Source organism: Gymnogyps californianus, chromosome 3 (assembly GCF_018139145.2).
Source record: "Gymnogyps californianus isolate 813 chromosome 3, ASM1813914v2, whole genome shotgun sequence".
Taxonomy (NCBI): Eukaryota; Metazoa; Chordata; class Aves; order Accipitriformes; family Cathartidae; genus Gymnogyps; species Gymnogyps californianus.
Window position 1 is genome coordinate 103,748,852 of NC_059473.1, and position 23,006 is coordinate 103,771,857.

Below are 23,006 nucleotides of genomic sequence, written 5' to 3' on the forward strand. Positions count from 1 at the left end.
ACCTCTGTGAGGAGAGGCTGGGGCTGCCCCATGCTGGTCACAGCCGGTTCCAGCCAGCTCCAGCCAACCCACCACAGGGCACAGCTGAGCCCCGCAGCCAAGATGGTGGTGCCTCTGGGGAAGCATATTTAAGAAAGGGCAGGAAATGCTGTGGAGTAGTGTGTGAGAAAGAGGAGTGAGGAAAAAAAGTGTGAGAAACAATCCTGATAATGCCAAGCTCAACCCACCACGAATGTCTTAGGAAGTATATAATATCATTATTTGTTTGAGGTAGGATTGCTAAGAATTCCATGAGGATGTAATGAAAAGATTTAGGAATATATATAGGAAGATGCATAACAATGTCAGCCAGCTATACAGGAATTATCTCTCGAACGATCAAAGCAATATTTTAAAGGCATTTCCCTTTGGGATGATTTTATGCCATAAAGATCTCTGCAATTAAGGAAAACTGTGAAGTTTAGTTGTAAGTAATTTCTTTTTACTGTCAGAATGAGAAACTGGAGTTTAAGAAAATCTAGCCAGCATTTCCTTTTCCTTCAGGTGAGTGTCTGTTTTCACATTCTCACAGCAGGTGCAGATACATTAGCACTGTTACTAGAGCATTTCGCCTCATGAATAATTGTAGCACTGTCCTCTTCTCTTGCCTGCATATTTCAATCCCAGCAGTAGAGCAAGCACTTCCCTTTCAGTTCCTCACAAATGTTTAGGTGAAATGGGGCGTCCCTGAATGCTCTGGCTACATTTATCCTAGTGCTCCAAACAATGCTGTGATCATTCCCCGCTGCCCCCAAGGCCAGCTTCCGCAGTTTGACTACATCCATAACGTTAAACTCTCTAATCTTACAAAACAAGGTGCCTCACTATAACTGTCTCTCAGAAACAGTCCCTGGCCTCTGCAGCTCCTGCACTAATGCTTTCTCAGGAAAGATTTGTGAGGGTGTTAGTAAGTCTGCATTAAATGTGTGCCAAGGATGTACTGACAATAAATACTGGGTAGACAATCAAGTTGTGGTGACTGGACTCCTACTCTGGCACAGTTTACTTGCTTTGAAAATATAAACCACCTTCAGCTGTATATATTCAACTAGGTTTACTGTTGGCACAAGTGGGAATATTGAGGCTGGATATTGAGGCTGTGGTGCATAGGGAATAACATATAATTTGCAAGGGTATTTCTGACATCAGTAAGACCGGTGCATGAGGAGGGCTCAAAGCTAATGCTTTCAAGGAGAATACGTGCAGGTTAATGACTATAAGTTGTGGGCAGAGCTTTCTATAGCTGTGGCAAAGTTTGAAATTGAATTAGTGGGAAAGAAATCTGAACTCAAGTAAAGAAATGGAAACAGAATCACCATTTTGAGGCATATGGCAAAACTGAGTACCTGGATTATCTGTTTATTTTAAAGCTTATCCTTTAGCACTCACTAACACTTCAGCTTCCCAATCTCCCGACTTTAACTGCCACCTGAATCTTCATAATTCTTTAAAGTAGCTACTTATGGTGAAATCTTGATAATGCAATCACCGTGAATTTGTTAGAGGTAAGAGGAAAACCAGAATGTAATTTCATGTCTTTCATCTATTTGGCCAAATAGACCTTCCTTTTTTCTTCATGACAGAGAAAATAGTAGTTGTAGCATGTGAATTATATTGCAAATGGGTTCTCCTAAATGAGTTAAACGTGCATTATAGATGAGTTAATAGTGATAAAGTCTAGACTAGTGTATTAAATGTGTTCTCTGGCTCTGGAGACAGTCACATATGACAGAACACAATGGTTGCACACAACCTGCCTATTGGGAACGGTCCTTGGCCCACACTAATTACCAAACCATGACCAAGAATTGTTAGGGAAAATGCTTTTTCTTTCCCAGGGATGGTTCAAACAAGTTATCAGTATAGACAATGGAGATTCAGTGCTTACATTTGTTCACTAACACTGTTTCAATTACTACAGTAGACATGTACCTACTTATGTCTGTAATGTTAACAGCTGGACAAGTGTCACCAATTAAAAATTGTCACAGCTTTTTTTACAGCTGGTTTCACATGATCCCTCTTATCTTGTTTTTATTTCATAAAACAATGTTTTCATTTGTGTCTGGATTCATCTTGAGAGATACTATCTAACTTGCTGATCCTCGGGTAGGAAAAGTGTCTGTAACAGTGAGGTGGAACAGTGTTGGAACAGGATGTCTAAGGGACAATTGTAGTAATTAGCAGTTTTGGGTCTTTTTAAAGACGAATAAAAATAACTTTTTTTAAACATAGATAGCATTTTTTATTAATGACAATTAAAAATAGATCATTCCATTCAAAGTAATACCTCTCAAACCGAGTAAAATATATCTGTGCTTCTTGCATAATATGTATGATCAGAATGTTATTAAAAAATAAATCTTATGGTGAATGAATGCTTATTTATTTTGTACAATAGATTTCCAGCTCTGATAGATAAAGTGTAATCAGTCCGTGAAAGTGATCTGTAGTTCTGGCCCAGGAGAATGGTAGAAGCTTGGAAGCATTTTTTCAGATACCCTTAGCACAGCTTAAAGTCATATTTTTGCCAAGAGGTAGACATTAAGTATGTGTTACTGCTCACACGAATCTAAAATACGATTGATTGTGTCTTCCAATAGCTCATCTGTGTGCCCTAAGACAATCTTTGCCTTAGTAATAAGGACAGTATGTATTGTTCTATCAATGGCTAGCATAATATATTATTTTTCAAAAGCTTCTTTTAGGGAAGGTAATTATTTATATCTGTGTATGTTTATTAAACTAAATTTATGCTTTTATCTTAAAAAATATTTATGCATGTTGTTTTTATTATTTTATTTTTATTAATGTCGGCACTTGAGACGAATGAGGTATTTTCAAGACATTCACCTATATTGATGGTATGCTAGTATTTTCTCCACTGAGAAAGTAGCTCTGCTTTTAACTGTTGGTCATCATCCATAAATGTAGTTGCAGTGGTCTGTCCTCTCAAAAGATGCATTTCTAAATTTCATTAATAGATCTAACTGGACATTCAAATAGGAAGAAGTGTCTGTGACTCAAATGTAGCAATTTAGATTGTTAAATGGGTCACTGCCTGCTTCTGGCTGGAATCAGTATAAATCCGCACTGTACCACAGGTCTGCAAATGGAGAGATGAAGATCCAGAGCTTAAGATATTTACCGTAATTGTAGCTTTAGCACTAGTTTTCTACAGTCACTCTAGGACACATGAGATCAGGGTAAATTATCTTTTACTTCATATTAGAAACCAGCTGTTCAGATTCATTACTTAATTTGTATAAGCATCCACATGATGTATGGTATGCGTTTTGGAAGTATGAAACACACTTCATATTTGCCTATTTTTCAATGAGAAAGAACAGGTGATTTATTTAATTTAAAGAAGAAATCAGCTTTTTTAAATTCATCTTGAGACAAAAAAACCCACAGAAGACTATTTTGGCACTTTATGGCTTTCAAGATTTTGCAATAAGCAAAAATAATTTTTCACCCCCTAGCCAACTCTTTGTACTTGTCCTGTATTAGGGAACAATCAAAAGGACATTCTTATTCATTCTAGGATTTGAAAAATCACAGAGGTTAATATTGTTGATTTTGTCCTCCACTGAAAGTTTTCAATAAAGTAACATGATAAATAAGATCTCTACACTTAGTTTGGAAATAAACTCACATATCTTTTTGAAGACCTATCTTTCTTTGTTAAAACCTATAGTAAAACAAAAATTACTGCAGACTCAGAGTCTGAAATAAAAGGTGACAGATTGACTTTAATACCTCAGTTCTGCTGTTGATATCTCCAGACAGGAGAGAACAGAGTAGGCTGTGAGGGTTTACCTCTTACAGCCTTACTTCAATGGTGATTTCAGAGATTATACTTCTGTTAGCCTTTGTGAATAATTGTGAAAAATAATCTGAGCTTATGAAACCTCAGAAGATAGAGTCACATATAAATATTAATTTCATTCAAGATAAGCTCACAAAACTGAAAGGGAAAAAAGACTATAAAACACCTTAAGGGTGACAGAATATTTTGTATTTCACTGAACTGCATAACCGAGTGGTATGTACCTCACAAAATGGAAACATTAACTTTTTGGAGAAACTATTAGCAATACATAGCTAACTTTGGAAGTATCGTATAAAGATAAACTAATGTTTTTCAAATATTTAGATTTGATGTCCAGTTTCATGCTATTATTTTGTTTCTACAAGGTGTATGATGGAAAAGACAGTTCTTCACGCTTTCTGGGAGCCTTCACCAAAAATGACATGATGGGAGTTATCCTTAATAGCACCTCTAACCATTTGTGGATAGAGTTTAATACCAATGGGTCTGATACTGACCAAGGATTTCACCTCACTTACACAAGTAAGTAGCTCACAAATATGGTCTGACTGACTGTTTTGTGGGGAAATGTGTATTTCTCAGCTGCAATGATTTCTCATGGAATGGTGAAGATAATTTTCTAGAATTTACTGTGGTTAGAAGACTGAATTTTACTTGTCTATATGGCTGGATAGGTGTTATTAATTTAAGAATATTACTAAAAGCAAAATTGTAACCTTTGAAATTTAGAAAGCATTATTTTGAAGACTTAGTAGTGGGGTTTGAAAAAGAGTGAATTGTGACATTTATGCCTTGAATATATTAGTGTTATACTGTAGCAGAAAACTTATACAGAGCCATATTAAAATTGGATTGTTCAACCCCTGCAGTCAAATTAAAAAAATAAGAGTACAAATGAGAATAAAAAGAATACAGTGTGCCTGGGTGCACACTCTTAACGTGTCCTGACTGCTTGTCAGGATCAGAGGGGTGTATGCTGGAAGGAGACCCGAGTGAATAAGTTTTGATGAACAGTGCACTTGTCCCACAGTTTGCATGTAATTAATTTAAGTAATTTAGCTGGCAAAACAATGAGGCTTTGGGGGGGATAACTTTGGGGATAACTAGTTTGTTTCCAACACACATAGAGAGATATTTTGTCCAGGTTTTGAGGAATCTCCAAGTTCCCTTTGCCTTCAGTTTATTGCCTTTTATATCAGCTTCCATGAGCTCCTGTTGAATCCTGCAGAGCAGAGCACCACATCATACAGTGGCACAGAAATGGAATCATAGCTCTTTCTAGTACATCTGCTGGTTTCCCTTTGGATTGGAGCCAGCTGTGGAATAAGCAGAAATTATTCACTTTCCCTCCTGTCTTTCTGCTGTGCCTGGTAAATCTGAAATTTTATCATCCTACCTTTAGCGTTTTTTTTTTTTACAGAACCATAAAGGAAAGGAAGGTTTCTCTGGCTAGATGAAATGTATTAAAATGATTTCTTTTATTTTTTTTTAAATATAGATAGTATATATTCTTTCATTTTGTTTCAGAATCCAGAAAGAACCACTAGGCAAATCTACTCTTATTAACCTATAGAGACTGTAGAATTTTTCCTTTGAAAAAAGGAACAAAACATTTGTTTTAAAAATAATCTTATTTTAAGGGCTCTGATTTCAAGGGACTTGAATCAGTTCCTTTCAAATCCTTCTACAGTGATCAGTTCCACCTACCATTTAGAAACAGCATTTTATTTAAAGATGGAATTTTGCTTAATTTCTGCATCCAATATCTTGATTTTGTTACACTTCAGTTTGCAACTCTAGTAACCAGATTTTTCTATATAAGTTAACATTCATGTCTTAAGGCTTTTTTGCTGGCTGTTTGATTAGTTTTGAATCTCCGTTTTCTATTCTTCCAAGTATTTTCACATTTTCTGAAGTGTGTAGACAGAATTTGACACAGACTTCTAACAGTAATCTTAACAATACTGTGTACAGAGGCAAAACTCACTTTCTTATGTCTTTATAACATTTTACTTTTTTTTTGTTGCCAAATATCTCATTTAATATATCATATGTGATCAATTTGTAGCAGTTCATGTTGAAATGTTTATCTGTAATGACATTGCCTTCTGCCTGCTCTCACATGAGGCAGTCCCCATTTGTAAATGCAGTCTAATTCCTTACATTTCACATGTATTTTCAGGAAGCCAACTTCAAGATAATACATTTTGAGATAGTGACCCTCTAACCAGGTGATTTCCATCAACTGTAACAAGAAAGCATATTCTATGTTATTTCCAAACACTTCAGTGTGGGACTTTTCACTATTTATAAATCGATACAAGCAGAAGTTGCATTCTTTTGGAATGCTTTGAAAATTGGCTTCAGTGCTGACTCCCATTCTTTTTCTGAAGGAATCCAGCCTAGCAATATTTTAAAGATTAGATATACCAGAAATTTATACTTATTATTTGACGGGATTGGAGTTTTTGGTGCAGTTACTAAACAAATGCGTCCATTTTGCATTCGGTAAATACATCAAACACAAAATGATATTTATCTGTTTGGATTAATCAAGTGTAGTTTACAGCTGCAATCAACTTCCCTGAAAGATTACTCTGCAGTTTATTTATTCACTTTTCAGATTGAAATATAATGCCAGATACTTTAAAATGACTAAAACAAAGAAAAAAAAAAGAGTGTTAAAATATGTTCTCACTGAAGGAAATGAGAAATATATATGCTGGGTGAATGAAATTGTATAATCAATATCATAAGACTGTTAGAGCTAGGAGAAGCGATGGTGTAATAAATCTAGTGGTAAATCAATTCTGGTTATTCCCTATCTTGTTGCTGAGTTCTTGCTGCCCACAAGGGATACATCAACTGCCCTTAATTGTTAGTCTTTGTAGTACTTTTCTTCCCATTAATGCTATTGAAATTAAGATTAGTGCAGCTTCGAAGCTTGAATTTTAGAATCATTGCAATGTGTTATTAAAAAGACTAACTTAAACGTTCACTATTTCAGTTCTGTGCAACTACCTTTCCGTCTTTTTTTTAACATTGTGAATTCTGTGGATGATTTTAAATTTACAAATACGGCAGAAGAAGAAACTAAGGATCCATGAGAACAGAAATGTGGATAAAGAAACTTATTTCTGTTTTCAGAATCTCATTACTGACATAATAAAACAGAATTCTATAAACTCAGAATCTGAGTTGTTTGTATAAATTGTAGAAATCAGAATATAAGCAGATACTAAAAGGAAATCTATAAAGGATTCAAGTTCTCCTGAAATCTGCTACACAGGAAATTGCTTCAGGGTAAGAACAATACTGAATGGAAGCTAGAAATTATAGTAATTTTATTCTTTGATCTATAACTACAAGATGGTTTCAAGGAAATGGATTTAGCACAATGGGTAGGGATTTTTTTTACTGGAAAGGATCATGAAAAATTCTGTACTCTTTCTCAACTTAACTGTTTTGAGAAACTGAGAAATATTTTGACTGAGGACTAAAGTTATAGTGATTGTATTTAAGGAAACTGCTTCAGAAGAATGGAGACAATAACATTTTGTTAATATTTTAACCTGTGATTGGTGGGGTAACTACATATGAATGAGAGTCAATGAAACTGTAATTTGAGCGATACCTGAATCTGAGTCTACTAGAGGAGAAAAAAAACAAGAGGAACAAAGAAGAAAACTTGTCTAATTCACGTAAAACAAGTTTATATAAAGCCACTTCCTCAAAACTAGGATGAAAATGTGTTAGGATGAATAAGGGAAAGTGTCTGTTTTCACTTATAGTACCTCTACACTGGTGTCAGAGGGAATGACTGTGAACATTCATATCTCAGTGCTGAGGAAATGACAACATAAGCTTGATGGGACTAAATTTTTTACCTGAGGATGATCTCAGGTTTCAATAGATTATTCCGTCTTAAATGTCTTTTACATACCAATGACACAGGAAGTAAGAGAGTCTTTCAATATGAGAAGTTAGTGGATTATTTTAGTCTTAAAAATGAAGCCAAAATTGTAGAAATTTTCCTTTATGTTATTTCTTACTCCTCTCAAACAGAGCTTGCAAAAATAACGAAGTTTTTCTTTGCCCCCTCCCCAATATATTTTTCTTTTTAACCATCATGGGAAGTGTTTGTAAAATCCAAGGAACAAAAAAGGACTTTTAAGATGGCTTTAGTTCCCTAAGAGGAGAGGACATCAATAGAGATCTGCATGTAAAAATATAAGTTTATACATGTCAGTTTATACATACAACAGACTCAAGTGAGACTTATTTTTTTTGGTTGAGAAAATGTCAGTTCTTCTTTCATAATTTCAGTTTTATAATTTGGGGGATTCCGCCCCCCCCCCCCCCGTCCAATTAGAACTTTTCTTCCTGAGACTCCTCTAGTTTTTGTGACGAAGAGAAGGTGTAGCCATAGGCATTCCCACAGCTGGACCTACCTTTCCTGTTCACTGCTCAGTTAGAAGATTTGGCCATTCTGGTATAAAGATGCCAATGCTTTGTGCTGTCATGTCAGTAGTATTTAATGTTAAATTGACATTCAAATTAAAATGAAAGCTTATTGATGCCACACAGTGACAGGCAGTAAAAGCAAAACACAGCTGTCTGGTGAAAGTAACAGACTGCAACTTTAAATAAGGAGCAATGTAGTACAGCCTCTGAATAACAAACAGGCAGTCTCCCTGTGGTGTCTAACCACTCTTCTATCACAGTCCTGACACAAGCAGAATTTTAACAGTGGCTGTTTTCACTCATCATGTGGAGAACTGAACTTACTCTCACTTGTGTCACAAGTGCTTCCTTGCTACTGTTTAATCCTCATTCCTTGAACATAGTCTCACTTTTCTTAGCTGTTGGAAAAACAAAAACAGTCCCTCCACACTTTATCATACATGTCAAATGTTATGTGACGCTCTGAGTATTGCATAATGCTGACTACTCTGTGGTCTGTATGGAGTTGTACAGATCACAGAGTACTCAACACTATACTGTACTTCCACAGTGATCAGTCTTAACTCCTGTGAAGATAACTTGTACAGTAATTCTACTTGTGTCTTATTTGGTGCACTTAAATGTGAATGCCAAAATTACTTTCGTAATTTCTGTTTGCCAGTAGCTGTGTCGTTGGTTATCTGTTCAAGACATTGCCATTTTATGTACGTGTCCAAAATTCATAGAAAGAAGGTAAAACACTTAAAACAATCTTTGTGTCTCAAAACAAAGGCTGCAACAAAGAAGACAGTGTCTGTGCTTCCTGTTCAAATACTTGTCCATCCTTGTTTTCTCAGTAAAAGTTCCCACACAGTTGAGAAGAAAAGACTCTCTCACTCACAGTACCAGCTAGAACTCTCAAAACTCATTTCTTCTCATGGTGCCTGAAGATGGGTGTCTATATTCATGATACCTTCCACCCACGTCCTCAGAAAGTATTCTGGGATTGTGATGTGTAAGGAACTTTACCACTATGTAGAACTGCTCTTTGGACTCTCTTCAGACCTGAGGGCTTTTACCAAGTTCCTTGCACTGGCGGTTGCCTGTCTGAGATAGCGTGAAGTTGCTCTCGGTCCTTATCCAGACATCTACTTTTTTAGGAGCAGCTTATCTAGCTCTCTATGGCAATTTCATGGTTCCTCAGTCCTGTGCAGGATATAATAGAAGCGAAAGCTTCACTTATTTGCAGAATAAGCCTTGGTGTCCATTGTAATGAGTCAGTGGAAGGGTCCGTCCGGGAATACTGACAGATATTATCTGCAGGAACGTGCCTGGCTGCACTGGGCCACTCAGCAGTATGTTCTGCCTCACAACAGACTCCTGTGTGTTTTGAAACATGCAGAACTAGTTACAGACTTTATAAAGTCCAAAAACCATTCAGAGATTTGTGGTATACTCAGTAGCTAGATTTAAACTTTCTGAAGGCCTTTCACTCACCTGTTCCTGATTTGCTGCTATAGATTAAAAATGAAGTTCCATGTTAGTTCCTCAACACTTGTCTTTTATTTGTATCCTCCATTTCCCTATGATGTGAAATTAGGTATTTTCCTACACTTCTGTGCTAAGATGGAAATGAGGGCTGGAAAAATTCTCACTAAGGATTTGTCTTTTTGAGAGTGAATGTTACGTAGATTCAGCTCTTAACTTAATGTTAACTTCCGTCAGTTTTGAATCTGTGACCATTTCTTTCAATGAAAGCAGAATTCTGCATGGCTATCATTCCTGCTAGAAGAGTGGGCAAGATTCAGGCCCTTGAGCTGTGCTCAACTCCATAGAACTTGCATCAAATTCTATCTAGTGTTTCTAAAAGAAAACAGATTTAGGATTGCGTATTGATAGATTTTTTTTTTTAAATGTAGGTTTAATATTTTTATTTGCATTTATCATCTTTTATATTTAGCATGCATAGTTAGCAGTTTTACAATATTCTTTTCATTGGTCTCAAGATATGCTTTTCAGTTTAAGAAAAGAAATTTTGAAATACATTCCTCAGACATGATGCACTGGTTTGGCATTCATAGTATTCTGTTATTGCTAAAGAGTTCTAATTTTCAGTTTAAGTTCTGTGTTATAAACTTTCTCTACCCCTGCATCTTTCAAGGGATAGTGAAAGTTAGCGCATGGAAGGTGAATCTGAATTAGAATAATCTAAATTTATATAGATGGTTTAAACCTGGAAATTAATTTAAGAGAATCCTGAACTGAAATTTAATTTAGTTCATTTCTTATTCTAAAGTAATTGAAAATGTTAAAAGAATGTCAGTGAAAACAATGTTCTGAAACTGCAAACTCAGTCAATTATTCTAGCACATAGACTCAAATTCAGAAATATGGTGGCTTTGCCTCAGGCTGTATAGTGTCAGTTGAGCAGAACAATCCAGTAATGAAAAGAAGCTCTTGCAGTTTCCTTTCAGTAACTAATTGGTGTATAAAATCTGTTCCAAAGAGAACCTTCACACACTGCAGTAAAAATGTAAGACAAAATTAAATGAAAATAAACAAAAGGCAAAAATCATTAAATGAGTATGTCTTAACCTATACATATATATATTCACAGGTCATTTTAAGAGCAGTACAATTATGTGACTAAACCCAAATTAATGTAAGCTGTATTGCATGCATAGAAAAAGCTATTCTAAAAGAAAGTCAAAGTTGCAAAATTGAGAAGTAAAAATTTAATAAGTGCCAAAAGAAAGATGTTAGAAATTTTAATTCAGTTCACTTGTGTACAAGAATAATGATATCCTGTTTAATAACATGGTCACATCATAGTCTCTTCCATCCCTCCCCCCCAAAAAAGTAAACTGCCTTCTGCTTCCAATATATTCAGTACTTACATAATCTGACCACATTCTCAAAGCTATGCTTCTCCTATGCACTGAACAATATATCTGTTCAGGGCAACATGATAAGTGAAGATTTTTAAAAAATCTTATTCTCTGAAAATCAAAAGTTTTCACGAGATTAGGATGAATTTACATTCAGTTTTAAAGCATACAAAAAAAATTCCTGCATAAGGCATTCAGGATTTTCAGTACAGAAGTTTTTACTAGGGTCTTCCATTGTGGTGAATTTCAAAACATCAGTGTTTTTGCTTTTGTTTTGCTTCTTCTGTTGAGAATGAAACGGAACTTCAGTTTCATAACCTAATTCATTAAATACTTCCTCTGTATGGGTCTACCTCAGAGAATAAGTAACATATCGAATTGTACAGTCTAAAAATAATTTGAATAAAATTAGGATTTAAGGAATTGCTGTTTAAAACCAAAAAGACCCAATAGTTACCTGTTTCTCTGTTAACATGTGATATTGTGGCTTGCTTGCATGTCATGTTTTTTCCTGCGACTAAAGTTCCCAGTGCCCCAGAATTGAAGAAAAAAACCCTTATCTTATTAGTAAATGAGCAGAAAACATGAAGATCTCTTTTGCAAACAGAAGATATTCAGAGAATTTAGATGAAATTAAGCATCATTTCATATCATCATAATCAGTATAGTGTAATCTGTATTTTTAGAACCATACCTTAAAGTTTTGAAACTTTCTGGCAAAAAAACCAAAATAAGGTATCATGTTATGATCTTTTTTTAAAAACAAAAAGCTATAGATTAATCCAGAAATCTTATAAGTAAAAAAAAACCCACCACCCCTCCCCAAATCCCAAAAACATTGTATGAACTTAAAATATATTGGTCTTATAACAGTGTGTATAATTAAGATTGTTTTTCACTTTTCATTAAAAGACTGTTTTAATCATCTATGAAACTGCTGAATTTAACTTTGGTAAAAAGAGTAGGTGCCAAATATCTTTTTTTTTTTTTTCCTAAGACAGAAACAATGAAAACCATTTTATTTGGGTAATATAAGCGTTGTATTAACCTTTTATTTGAAAAGTTATATTATCACATGCTGTGGAGATGAAAATGCTGGCATGGTGATGTTTAGCGTTTTGCCCATCTCAGGAAAATCTTCCCAAATTTGTGAGGATACAAATCTTTAGCTAGCTAGATTTTATATGAGCAAGTCCTACCCTATAAATGAGCACTCCAAAATATTTTTTCTTTAATGAGCACTTTCAGCAGTCCTGGATTAGGATGGAGGTGAACATTTTGTCCACCTGTACTGGGTTTGGCTGGTATGGAGTTAATTTTCTTCAGCTAATGCTGAGCAGTGCTTACACAGTGTCAGGGCCTTCTCTGCTAGTTAGATGGGCACCTCTCATGTTTCCATGTCTGCAGCTTGGAATAAGGGAAGCTGCAGTACCAAACCAAGGAGACTTGAGGAGAAATGCAGCAAGCAAGAAGAGCACCATGGGGTATCGGGAAAGAAGATGTTTGAGACAAAAAGACTAGGATACATATCTAAGAGAGGAGGAGAGCAAGACAAGCTCTCCAAGAAACATTGGAAGCATATGAAGTGGAGGACTGAGACTGCAACGGTAAGAAGAGAGTTGCAAGAATGAGACTGGGAAGAGGAAGAATCACAAAAAATAGATCAGTAGTGGCACGCTGTGATAACAGTACAGGCTGAATAGTCTATGATTATTAAACTGTTTTCTCCAAAAACAAGTAAAAGCCAGGCTTCTGTTTGAATTAAAATGTGTATTGCAAATATACATACACAAGATGAATAACATTTTTTTAAAAAAGCTCTCTGAACATTTCAGAAGAAAAACATTTTATTTAGTTTCCAACAATTACATGATTTATCATCCTTAAATCACTGAATGCACTCTGTGCATGGGTTTAGAAAGAAGAAAGATGTTAACTATTTCTTATTTTCAATTAAGGAAAAAAGAGATTTGATATGAGGTATTAGAACATATGAAAAATGTAATTTGTTAAAGGTTATTTTGATTTGTTTCTGATAATCGCCAGTTATAACCTGTTGAAGGACTCCTGGCTTTTCTGTATACGGGTCAGAGATTCTCATCTGATCTAAAGCTACTAGGTTTTCCTGTTGTAATTCGCATCTATGATAAAGAAAAGAGCTGCTTTTAAAAATCTCCTGTTATAAAGCTTTAAATGCAGTTATGCTTTGAACGTGAGAAAGAGAGGGGCTAGCGGAGATCACCATAGGTGTCCATATACATGTGTTGTTTTACATTTATATTGAAATTCTGTCTTTAGAATATGAAAGTAAGATTTTTCAGTGATGCCAATTCAAGTAGGCTTCTTAAGCATATTTGTTTCTCATCTGCTGATGTATGCATCCTAGCTATAGTATGTGATTGAAATTTGCAAGCAGATTTCAGCTAAATTCATAATCTCAGAAGTGCTGGCCTGAAGATTATGTTACTTTAATATTAAAGAAGTGACCACATTTGAAGCATTATTTCTGAGACCTTAGTGGGAACACAGAGTTTCCATGAATTTGTCGATGCAGTGGCTTGAAGGACAGAATTTCTTTACCTTCTTTGCCACCTCAACCTGAACTTTTTCCCTCATATTTAAAAAAAAAATCTATTTCTATGAAGCCATTGTAGACTTTGCCATTATGTGTATATGCAGTTGGATTTTCGGAGTTGTAGCAGGGATTTATTCCAAAAGTTTGCCCATTTTCTCTGCTTTTCACAAAAAGACAGCTGTTGGTTTTTAGTGAATTGTTTCCTTTTTTCCAAGTGTTCCATGAATAGACAGTAGTGTTACTGACAATTTCTTCCCACTGCTGTAATTACCAGAATTTTCCCACAAGCAAAAATTCCTGTCTGAAAGCTTAGGGCACTTGAACAGAACTGCCAATATCTTATTGTTCTTTACCCCTGGCCTTCTCACCTACTTTGGCCTCATGTTGGATGAAAAAATGATTATGTCCAGTTTAGGATTATTGGCTGAACCCTCTCTGTTTTGGGAAAGACAAACTGCAGCTAATGATTATGAGACAAGGGCAACAACAGTCATTATTATCCAACTAATTATCTTATTGATAAGCAGTTCCTTAAGTCAGGTAGATGATCTGCACTTAGAAACCTAGGATGATGGACTAATCTTTCTTGCAAGCTCCTTCTTGCTGCAATTCAAATGTAAAATCTTTTAGGTGCCTCATTGTTGATTTGCTAACTGTTAAATTTATGAAAGTATAAACTATAACAGTCTAATTATAAAATCTAAACAACACAAATGTAAAGATATTGTTCTATTCCATACTTCTCATACTGTTATACAAAAGTAAAACCTTATATAGGGTAGCATTTTTTTAATATTAGACATTTCAAATCTTTTGTGTGTGCCCCTGAGATCAAAGTTTGACCTTAGCTTTCTTCTGACTGATTTTTTTCCCTCTCTCAAAACTGTTGAAATGACCTCTTCTAGAATAACTCATGCGAAATACATTACATAACCATTGTTTAAATTTTGAAATTAAATAGAGTTTATGAAAACATGAATTTTCAGGAAAAAAATAATCCAGAATTCATTTGTAAGGATTTTAACAGTTCAGATGCAGGAATGTGACTGTTTTCTCCCCTCTCTTCATTATATGAGGGAATTGTTTACATTTCAACAGATTGAGCTTTTTGGCCTAGAATCTAGTCATTTTTTATAAATGAAGATAAGCAATAAATAAGCAACAGATTTTTCAGTCATCAAAACTGTTTCTAATTATTTAAAACTGTAAGAAAGTTATTTAAGAATAAAATTAAGATTATTCCTTCAAAAGTTTATGCATAGTATTAAAATCACCTTGCCAAAACTATGTGTATATGATATATGAGCAGAATTAGGGATGCATGTAGAGAGCAGACTATTCGGAAGAAAGACAGTTAAAGAAGATGAATGCTATAAACCTATTTATTTCTATTCCTTCTGCTTCCATAAACTTTCTAGGTGGGGAAAGTTGCTTAAGCCAGAATGATGAAAGGTAGACAAGATTTATGTGTTTCTCATTATCTAAGTTGTTCACCACAGGGTATTTAGAACTTGATTTTCAGAAGTGTTGGGCATCAGTACCACTAGCCAGAATAACAGGTGCTGTGTGCATGTTTTTCCCCTGTCAGTGCGTGAAAGAATGAGCACAGCTGCAGATGATGGAGGTCTTTAACTTTCAGTCTTGTCTGTGCCATACTGTTTTTTATAAGCTTGTACAAATCTTTTTCCATGTTTCAATCCGTCCTTTATGTTCACGGTGACTTGGTTACTCTAAGAGTGAGTATTCTAGAAAGGACTGTGAGGAAATGAACGCGTTTGTAATCACTGAAGCGTTTGGTAGGTGTTAAGCCAAAGTACCTTGTACTAAATAACACAAGAAAAAAATGTATGTGTTTATGTTATTTCTTCTCCTTTTCTTCCCCCCCAATTTTGAATTGCATTGATTTAATTAAATAGATTATGTTATGGATGTTTAAGATGTAACAACTGCAGAATGAGTATTTGTTGACATTTACATGTATTTAGAAATCCATTATAGACTCTGAACATTAACTCAAGTATCGTTTCATACTTTTAATTACTCTTTGGTAGTTCAAAAATGATTATGTGTAAAACATATAGATTATGTTTATGAGCTTAAATTACTTGAGATTTAGATAACACTAACAGAGTTCGTGATGTTTCCGAAGTTTTCACATTACCTTACTTTTTAATATTAAAACATCTGTTAATATTTCCATATATGTACTGAAATAGGATTTATATATGTGTATGCCCTTCTTTTTTTGGAGTCATCCCAAAATATTTTACCGCATCACTTTCAGAAGCTGAAGATAGATTATACGTAATTCATGAGCTCTGTCTTCCATGGCAAGTAGAAATGAAAAGACAACATTACCTTTTCACTGAGCAGGGCCCACTCAGTCTATATTTACAGTATAGTAAGTAATATAATTAGTAGAGATTATTAAACACTATTTGGAGTCCCATGGGGTGTACTTTTAATCCTTTAGTGCTTAATATATGAGCTGCAAAACTTTTTTACATTCAGAATAATTAACCCGTCATGTCACGTCTTGTGAAATTTTTATGGAGATTAGCAGTATTGCTGTTTTAATAGTATTTCCCCATCTGTAACAAGCAGTAATATTAATAGGAAATTATACGAGTATAAATTTACTCATCTAAGCTGAGATCATTGATAGTATTGACCTACATCTATATGCTATATATTATGTTTTCAGGAGCTGTTTTCTTTAGATTAGACATCTAAAGTTTTGCAAATACCCCAGCTGGCATTTCATTTAAAATGTCATTACAGTTTTGTCTGGTAGGCTTTCTATTTAGAGTTCATACTACAAACTGCCAGAGTCCACAGAAGTTACAACACAGGTTCATGCTTTTTTGAATTTACAAGAAGAAATTCCCTCCAAATTTTTTTTTTTTTTTTTTTTTTACAGCTTGGTGGCTACAGTATTCCTTTACTTGGTGATAACAATGTTCTGGGATCATATCTGAGGCCAAGGTTCCACGATCTTTAAAAATGAATCTGTGCAGCATCAGAACACCCAGCAGTGCAAATCTGATCTGAATCTGGCATTAACACATGATTGAATTCCTGTAAAATAAACTAGAGCATACAGAAGGAAACTTACTAGCATTTTGTGCTTTTATGCCAGTTTTATATGTGGTTTGGCATAAAGTCTGAATGGCATTGACAAACTATAATTAATCCAACATAAAGCTTGTAAATAAAGTTAACCTGTCAAAAACTGTTGAACAAATTTGCACCATGGGACCACAGTATTAAGGGCTGTGATGTTACATTTATTTTACTGTCAGTTCAATTATTTCCTCTGTTTTAAAACTGTTCTCTTCCATCTCCATGGGTAAAGTTTTAATTGCCATAGTATACTTTGTGCCAAAGCATGAACAAGGTTTACTAAGCCAGAATGAAAAAAAGCAAGGAATAAAGCCCTGCAGCCTAATTTCTTGGGTGCTCATAGGGGACCTATATTCTGGTCCCTAATAACAGTGTGCTTATATGTTCTACTAAGACAGACATAATGTAACATGCCTCAGCATTCCTTTGTGGAGGAAGTAAAATTTGGATGAGTACCATAGCTCGCAATTCAGAACATCTTTGTTGCTTTTGTCCACTTTCTAGACCAGGAACTCATAACCTTTTTTCCTCATACTCTTCATAGAAGACTTAGTGTTGAACTCAAGGTTAGAGTTTCCAAGTAGGGACCAAATACCTAAAGGTTGGTGACGTGTACCTTTTAGATGCTTACTTTTTTGTGTGTCTGGCTTTAGAAGAATGATTATTTCAAAATACTTTAGGACTTCTTCCAGAAATAGGAGTATGAAATTACTTATTTTAGATTGCTTATTTTTCATATAGCCACTGTAGGTTTACATGCAGTGTAAATGCACATATATACATATGTGGTAAGTAAACTGTATTCTTCCTTTCAAAATAGGTGAAGGGAACATTTGCAGATATCTCAGAACTTCATCAGCTTCTGTTAAAAGTACACTGTACTACATAGAATCCCTGAGAATTTCCCTTGGGGACATAAAATGAACACTTGCTTCTTCTACCTTTGTATTGAAGACAAGTTTTGGAGGGTACAAACTTGAAGCTGAACTGAAAGGTGTGCTCCAGGGATGCACTTAGCATACTCCACCCACTAGTGGACACAAAAGCTAGTGCAAAGCAATAACACTTTAGTACAGATAGTGTGGACATCGTGTCCTCAGCTTTGTTGTTTCACTGCCCAGATTTGCTTTTACTGCACTACTTACTAATGTAGATAGAACCACAGTACCCATCATAATTAAACTGAGTTGAAAGAAGTTGTAATTAATAGTCTACATACATTACAGACATGTCAATAATTTTCACCCTGACAACTGGTATTTCTACATTCCTCGTTATTTATATCAAATATGACAGAACAAATCACCTTGGTTAAATAGTGTCAGGAGGTGATAGCCAATCATCAAGATGTATTCTGGCTCTTTTGGTTTTAATTTAACTGGCTTTTATCCATTCATTGTTCTGATAATCCTATAACGAAACTCAGGAATAAGATAATTGGCAGCGATTTGCCAGTACAATAATCTTTCTCAGCAGTAAGAATATTGGCACAATTTCTCTGACTGCTGGCTCATTTCAATGTCAGGTAAACCCAAGTACTGTGATTGTATGGAGCTCATGACCGTATTTCCCTACTGTGAAATTTCACAGCATCTACTTTAACACTGAAGTTCTGTTGCAACATTTCAACAATGAGATTTCACAACAATATGATCCTTTATGACAAATTACACCAGATGTACAAGAGCATCAGGGAAAAAAGGAATAGAAAGTTCCATTTTTTGTGTATGATGGGAAGGGGAAGAAATTGGATAAGAAGAGCTGGAAGGGCAGCTTGCCTGTGAACACACAGGGCAAGATCCTGCTATATTTACACATGATTAACAGCACCTACTTGCATGTGAAATACCCCAATTTTTAATAGGCCTACTGAGAAACAGAGATAGTCTTGCTGGTGGAAAAGTGTAGTGAATGTGTGGCCACAAATTATGTACTGTCATTCTTATATTTTTTCGAGAGTATTCAAAGTGGCATTTTAAAAATTTGGTGTGAAAGCCAGCAATTAGTTTGTTGGATGTCCTTGCAGGGAATATTCTATTTTTCAGATACAAAAAGCAATAATACTCTTTATTTTGTCATACTGAATGTTTGTACCTTATGTTTTTTTCTATTGTGCAAACAACCCTAAAAATTGAGACTACCACTAGATTTTTCCTGTACTACCAATAATTAGAAGAAATTAAAATCAATATTAATTTTCCAAGGTGATTTTTGATAGAAATATCTGAATAATCTAAACAAAACAGCAAATACTGAAGGGTTTAGTGTCTCAAGGATATTTAAATTTAGGGTTTATATTTTTGCTTCCAGTTAGATATTTTTATTTGCATGTTATTTTTTTCTGTATTGTGTGTGAAATAGGAAATTGAATTCTGATACCCAAGACAGTGAGTGGTTATGTTCTCTACAATCAGCTTATCTAACACTTTACCCCAAATAAATATTTGATTAGATTTGAGTTTAAAATAGACTGACAGAAAATCTTAACTCCTCTATTGATATAAATGCTCCCACAGAGTCTCAAAAATAAGATTTAAAAAAGCAATATATTTCTGTTAGGGACTTCATGTCCTCTGACACAAGCAGAAGCTGAGAAATTCCTGTATGTACTGCTGTGTACTCAGACACAGAGTCTTTACCAAAGCTGTTTTTTCCTACTTATAATTTGCAGAGGTATTTTGTCATTTACAGATACAGAAATACTGTTCAGTGAGTATTTGTAGAGTACGAGGCTCCTGAAGAAGCAAGCAGTTCACCTTGGGATAGTGCTATTGACAGGTGAAAAAGTCTTTCCGCTTTTGGAGAACGATGGCTCAAGAAAAACTGTTAAAAGTATGCTAGATTTAGAGACACTTCATCTACATTTATGATACTTGTGTTAAAAGAGTAAATGGACAAAATCGTTAAATTTCATGTGATTGATCTAGACCAGTCTGAGGTGGAGGAGAGGAAGAACTAGTAAGTAACTAACTAATTTATTCTCCTGTTATTGCAACATTAATTGAATTTTATGTAATATACGGAAGTTCTAGGCAAACTTTATTTATTGATTTATTTATTTCTTATTAGTATTTTATTTCTTTATAAACATACACACACCTACACAAACTTTTGTAATGAAAATCAATATTTTTTAACATGTGGATGCTATGATATATACATACTAAATATTTAGCAGTATAACAGAAGTAATTTCAAAACCACATTAGTCAAAATAATGCCAAAGGCTAGTAAATCATATTTCAGACTGGATATTTTAGGCTTAAAATAAACAAAACCCAACGATTCTTTTTTTCTTTGGCTCTTCCTAAATGCCAAATCTCAATTTACATTTTGAATTCATTTCTGTCTTCAGAAAAATTGGTTTTATAACAAAGTCTTTCTATAAGAGCCCCAGTAAGTTTTTATGTTAATAAGTAATATCAAGGTAATTTCATTTAATGATTAATTTCATATCTTTGTATCAGATTATATTTAATTCACTTATAGTATTCTAATGTAGTAGTAAAGTGAATTTCAGCCTGTGATCTGTGAGGCCTCATGGACTTTGGCCACAGAGTCTGCAAATGTAATCAAGAAAAGCAAGCTTATTTTCAATAGAGAGAGACTTTTATAGTACTGTAGCTCACTTCGGAGAACTTGTAGCAGTATACAAAGCAAAGGAGGTGGAAAACCTCTGTGTTAGTGGATACTTGAAGGTATAAGTGACTTACGATAATGATGTGAACTATTAATAAACTAAGGGAAAAACAGAAAGATCTTTTGCGCTACTCAGTCCTATTTCAAAGCAAGAATAGAGAAAGTGCAGGTGGGCTACGGTAGGCTTCTGTCAAACTTCTAAAGCTTGTGGCAGGATCTCTTTAACTCTTCATGTCAGTGAGGTTTCAGGAGTCCTCAGGGATCATTATTGCAGATGAGGAGAAAATGGAATAGTGTATCCGCCACGTATACTGTGCAAACAGATTGGAAAAAGATAAACACACTAAACTTGCACCATTCAGGAAGCCCTTATTCTGATGAATGAGGAGATCTAGTGCCTTTTATAAACACATCATCCTACAGAAGCAGCACTGCAAGAAGGAGAGAAGAGAAGAAATAAGATTCTCTGGCATTGCATCATATATATTTACACACTTGTGCAAAACTGAATGCTAAGTGGAATATATGAAATGGTAGCAAGTCAGAATGACAATTTTATCCCAGTCTTGACATCTTCTGTAGTGAAGATAGCTATATAGCAGACTAGAAGGGGTTGTTTGTCCAAAAGTTTGTTTCATTTCACCCAAATTTATCTGCTGATCTTATAAAAAATACTACCTCTCCCTGACAACCTTTTCTTCTTTATGTGGTAGAAAGTAGTGGAGAATAAATCTCTCGTGTACCTTTGTAACTATATATTAGTCTTGTGGAAAGTTTATTTCACCACACACAAATAGATTCTTTAATGAGGGAAGTTTCATCTGTCAATCACATGCCACTGACAATGATAACCAAATGTTGCACCTACTAAAGGATGGGAAAGTATCTAAAAGCAGGTGGCAGAGAAATAGTGTTACACTGGCTCACACTGTCAAATCAGCATTAAAATATCATCACATTATCTATCAAACAACTTGCATTTTCAGGGTTTTAAATAAATGTCTTTGTATGTTTAATAAGGAGATTAAAATAATGAAATATAGCTATTTCTTATGAAGTTCAGCTCATGTGAATGACCTAATCATCTTGGCTCTTCTTATAGTGAATGAAGAGAAATAGACCTTCTTAGAATTGCACAGTTCATCTAATGTATTTTAGATATCTACTTTAGGATGAGATTAATCATACTGCATAAGTTACTATTAACTCTAAAAGACAGGCAACTGGTTTAGATATGGCTGTTTATATAATCGATGCTGAGAGCTAGTTAAAATGAATGCTACCCCTTTTGTCTGGAAACAGAGCATGTTTGCTTGTTTCTTTTTTGTGAACAAAGTAAAATTGCAGCGATGTGCAAATATTCACATGGGAACAATCTTTTAGCAAGGGAATAAGGATAAATCTCTATAATCCATTTGTACTGTGTGTACATACATACTCCTTCTGACACATAGGAGAAAGGCAATGAGAAAAATACGATACCAAATCTAGTCTGTGCATTTGTAAAATAATGAAAGGTTGTCTATGGGTATGCTATTTACAATAAAGATGTCTGATTCTCTCCTAATTAGTGAAGGACCTCACAGAATCATAGAATCATAGAATGGCTTGGGTTGGAAGGGACCTTAAAGATCATCTAGTTCCAACCCCCCTGCCATGGGCAGGGACACCTTCCACTAGACCAGGTTGTTCAAAGCCCCATCCAGCCTGGCCTTGAACACTTTGAGGGATGGGGCATCCACAACCTCTCTGGGCAACCTCATGTAGAGAATGAGCTGAAAACAGCAAACTGAAGGGAAGACCAGCGACCTAATTCAGAACCACTTAATGAAGGTGTTCAGTAAAATAAGGACAGCAAAATGGGAACCATTTGTAGAGTCAGAATTACTTCCTTGGGCTGGGAACATGACAGTAATAAAGGAAGATTCCACAAAGAAGAAGAATCTGGAGTTGACAAAGATGAATTTTGAACCACTCTTTATATTGCTCCGAGAACTGGACCTCAAGGCAAGAGGAGAGATTTAGAATGTGTCTTTACATTTTAGCAATGCTATATGGAGGTAATGCAGAGAGGAAAGGGTAAAATATGGAAAGAGTTGTAGCTGCTCAGAGCAGAACTGCTCATTCCAAGGAGCACAGAGGGAGCTGTTTATCCCATTCAGCATGTTAATAGTCCAAAAAGGGGAATGCTAATTGGAAATGAGTGTAGGAATATTTCTTTGTTTCAGCAGAGAATAAACTGAAGCCATGCTATCTTGACATGAGGATGGATGAAATAACCTTTGAATTTTCTTCCTGAGTTACCACTATGGTCTGCTGGCTTTGTTATGGAGATTAGATGAGGAGGTGAAGCTCCCACTTAGTGCCAAATACAGGGTCGATACTTCCTTTCCTCTGAATAAAAAAGAATGAAAGAATAGAAGTGGTATAAATTAATAAAATGCTCACTAATCTCTTTTAGGAT

At 35.0% G+C, this 23,006-nt stretch overlaps 1 protein-coding gene across 1 annotated transcript in view; it reads left to right on the forward strand.

The window, feature by feature from the left end:
• Window positions 1-23,006, forward strand: part of CSMD1 (CUB and Sushi multiple domains 1) — a 1,238,313-nt gene that overhangs the window by 969,322 nt on the left and 245,985 nt on the right. The window contains 1 exon segment of the mRNA XM_050893357.1: window positions 4,240-4,396. Within this exon segment, the coding sequence (XP_050749314.1) occupies window positions 4,240-4,396 (157 nt within the window).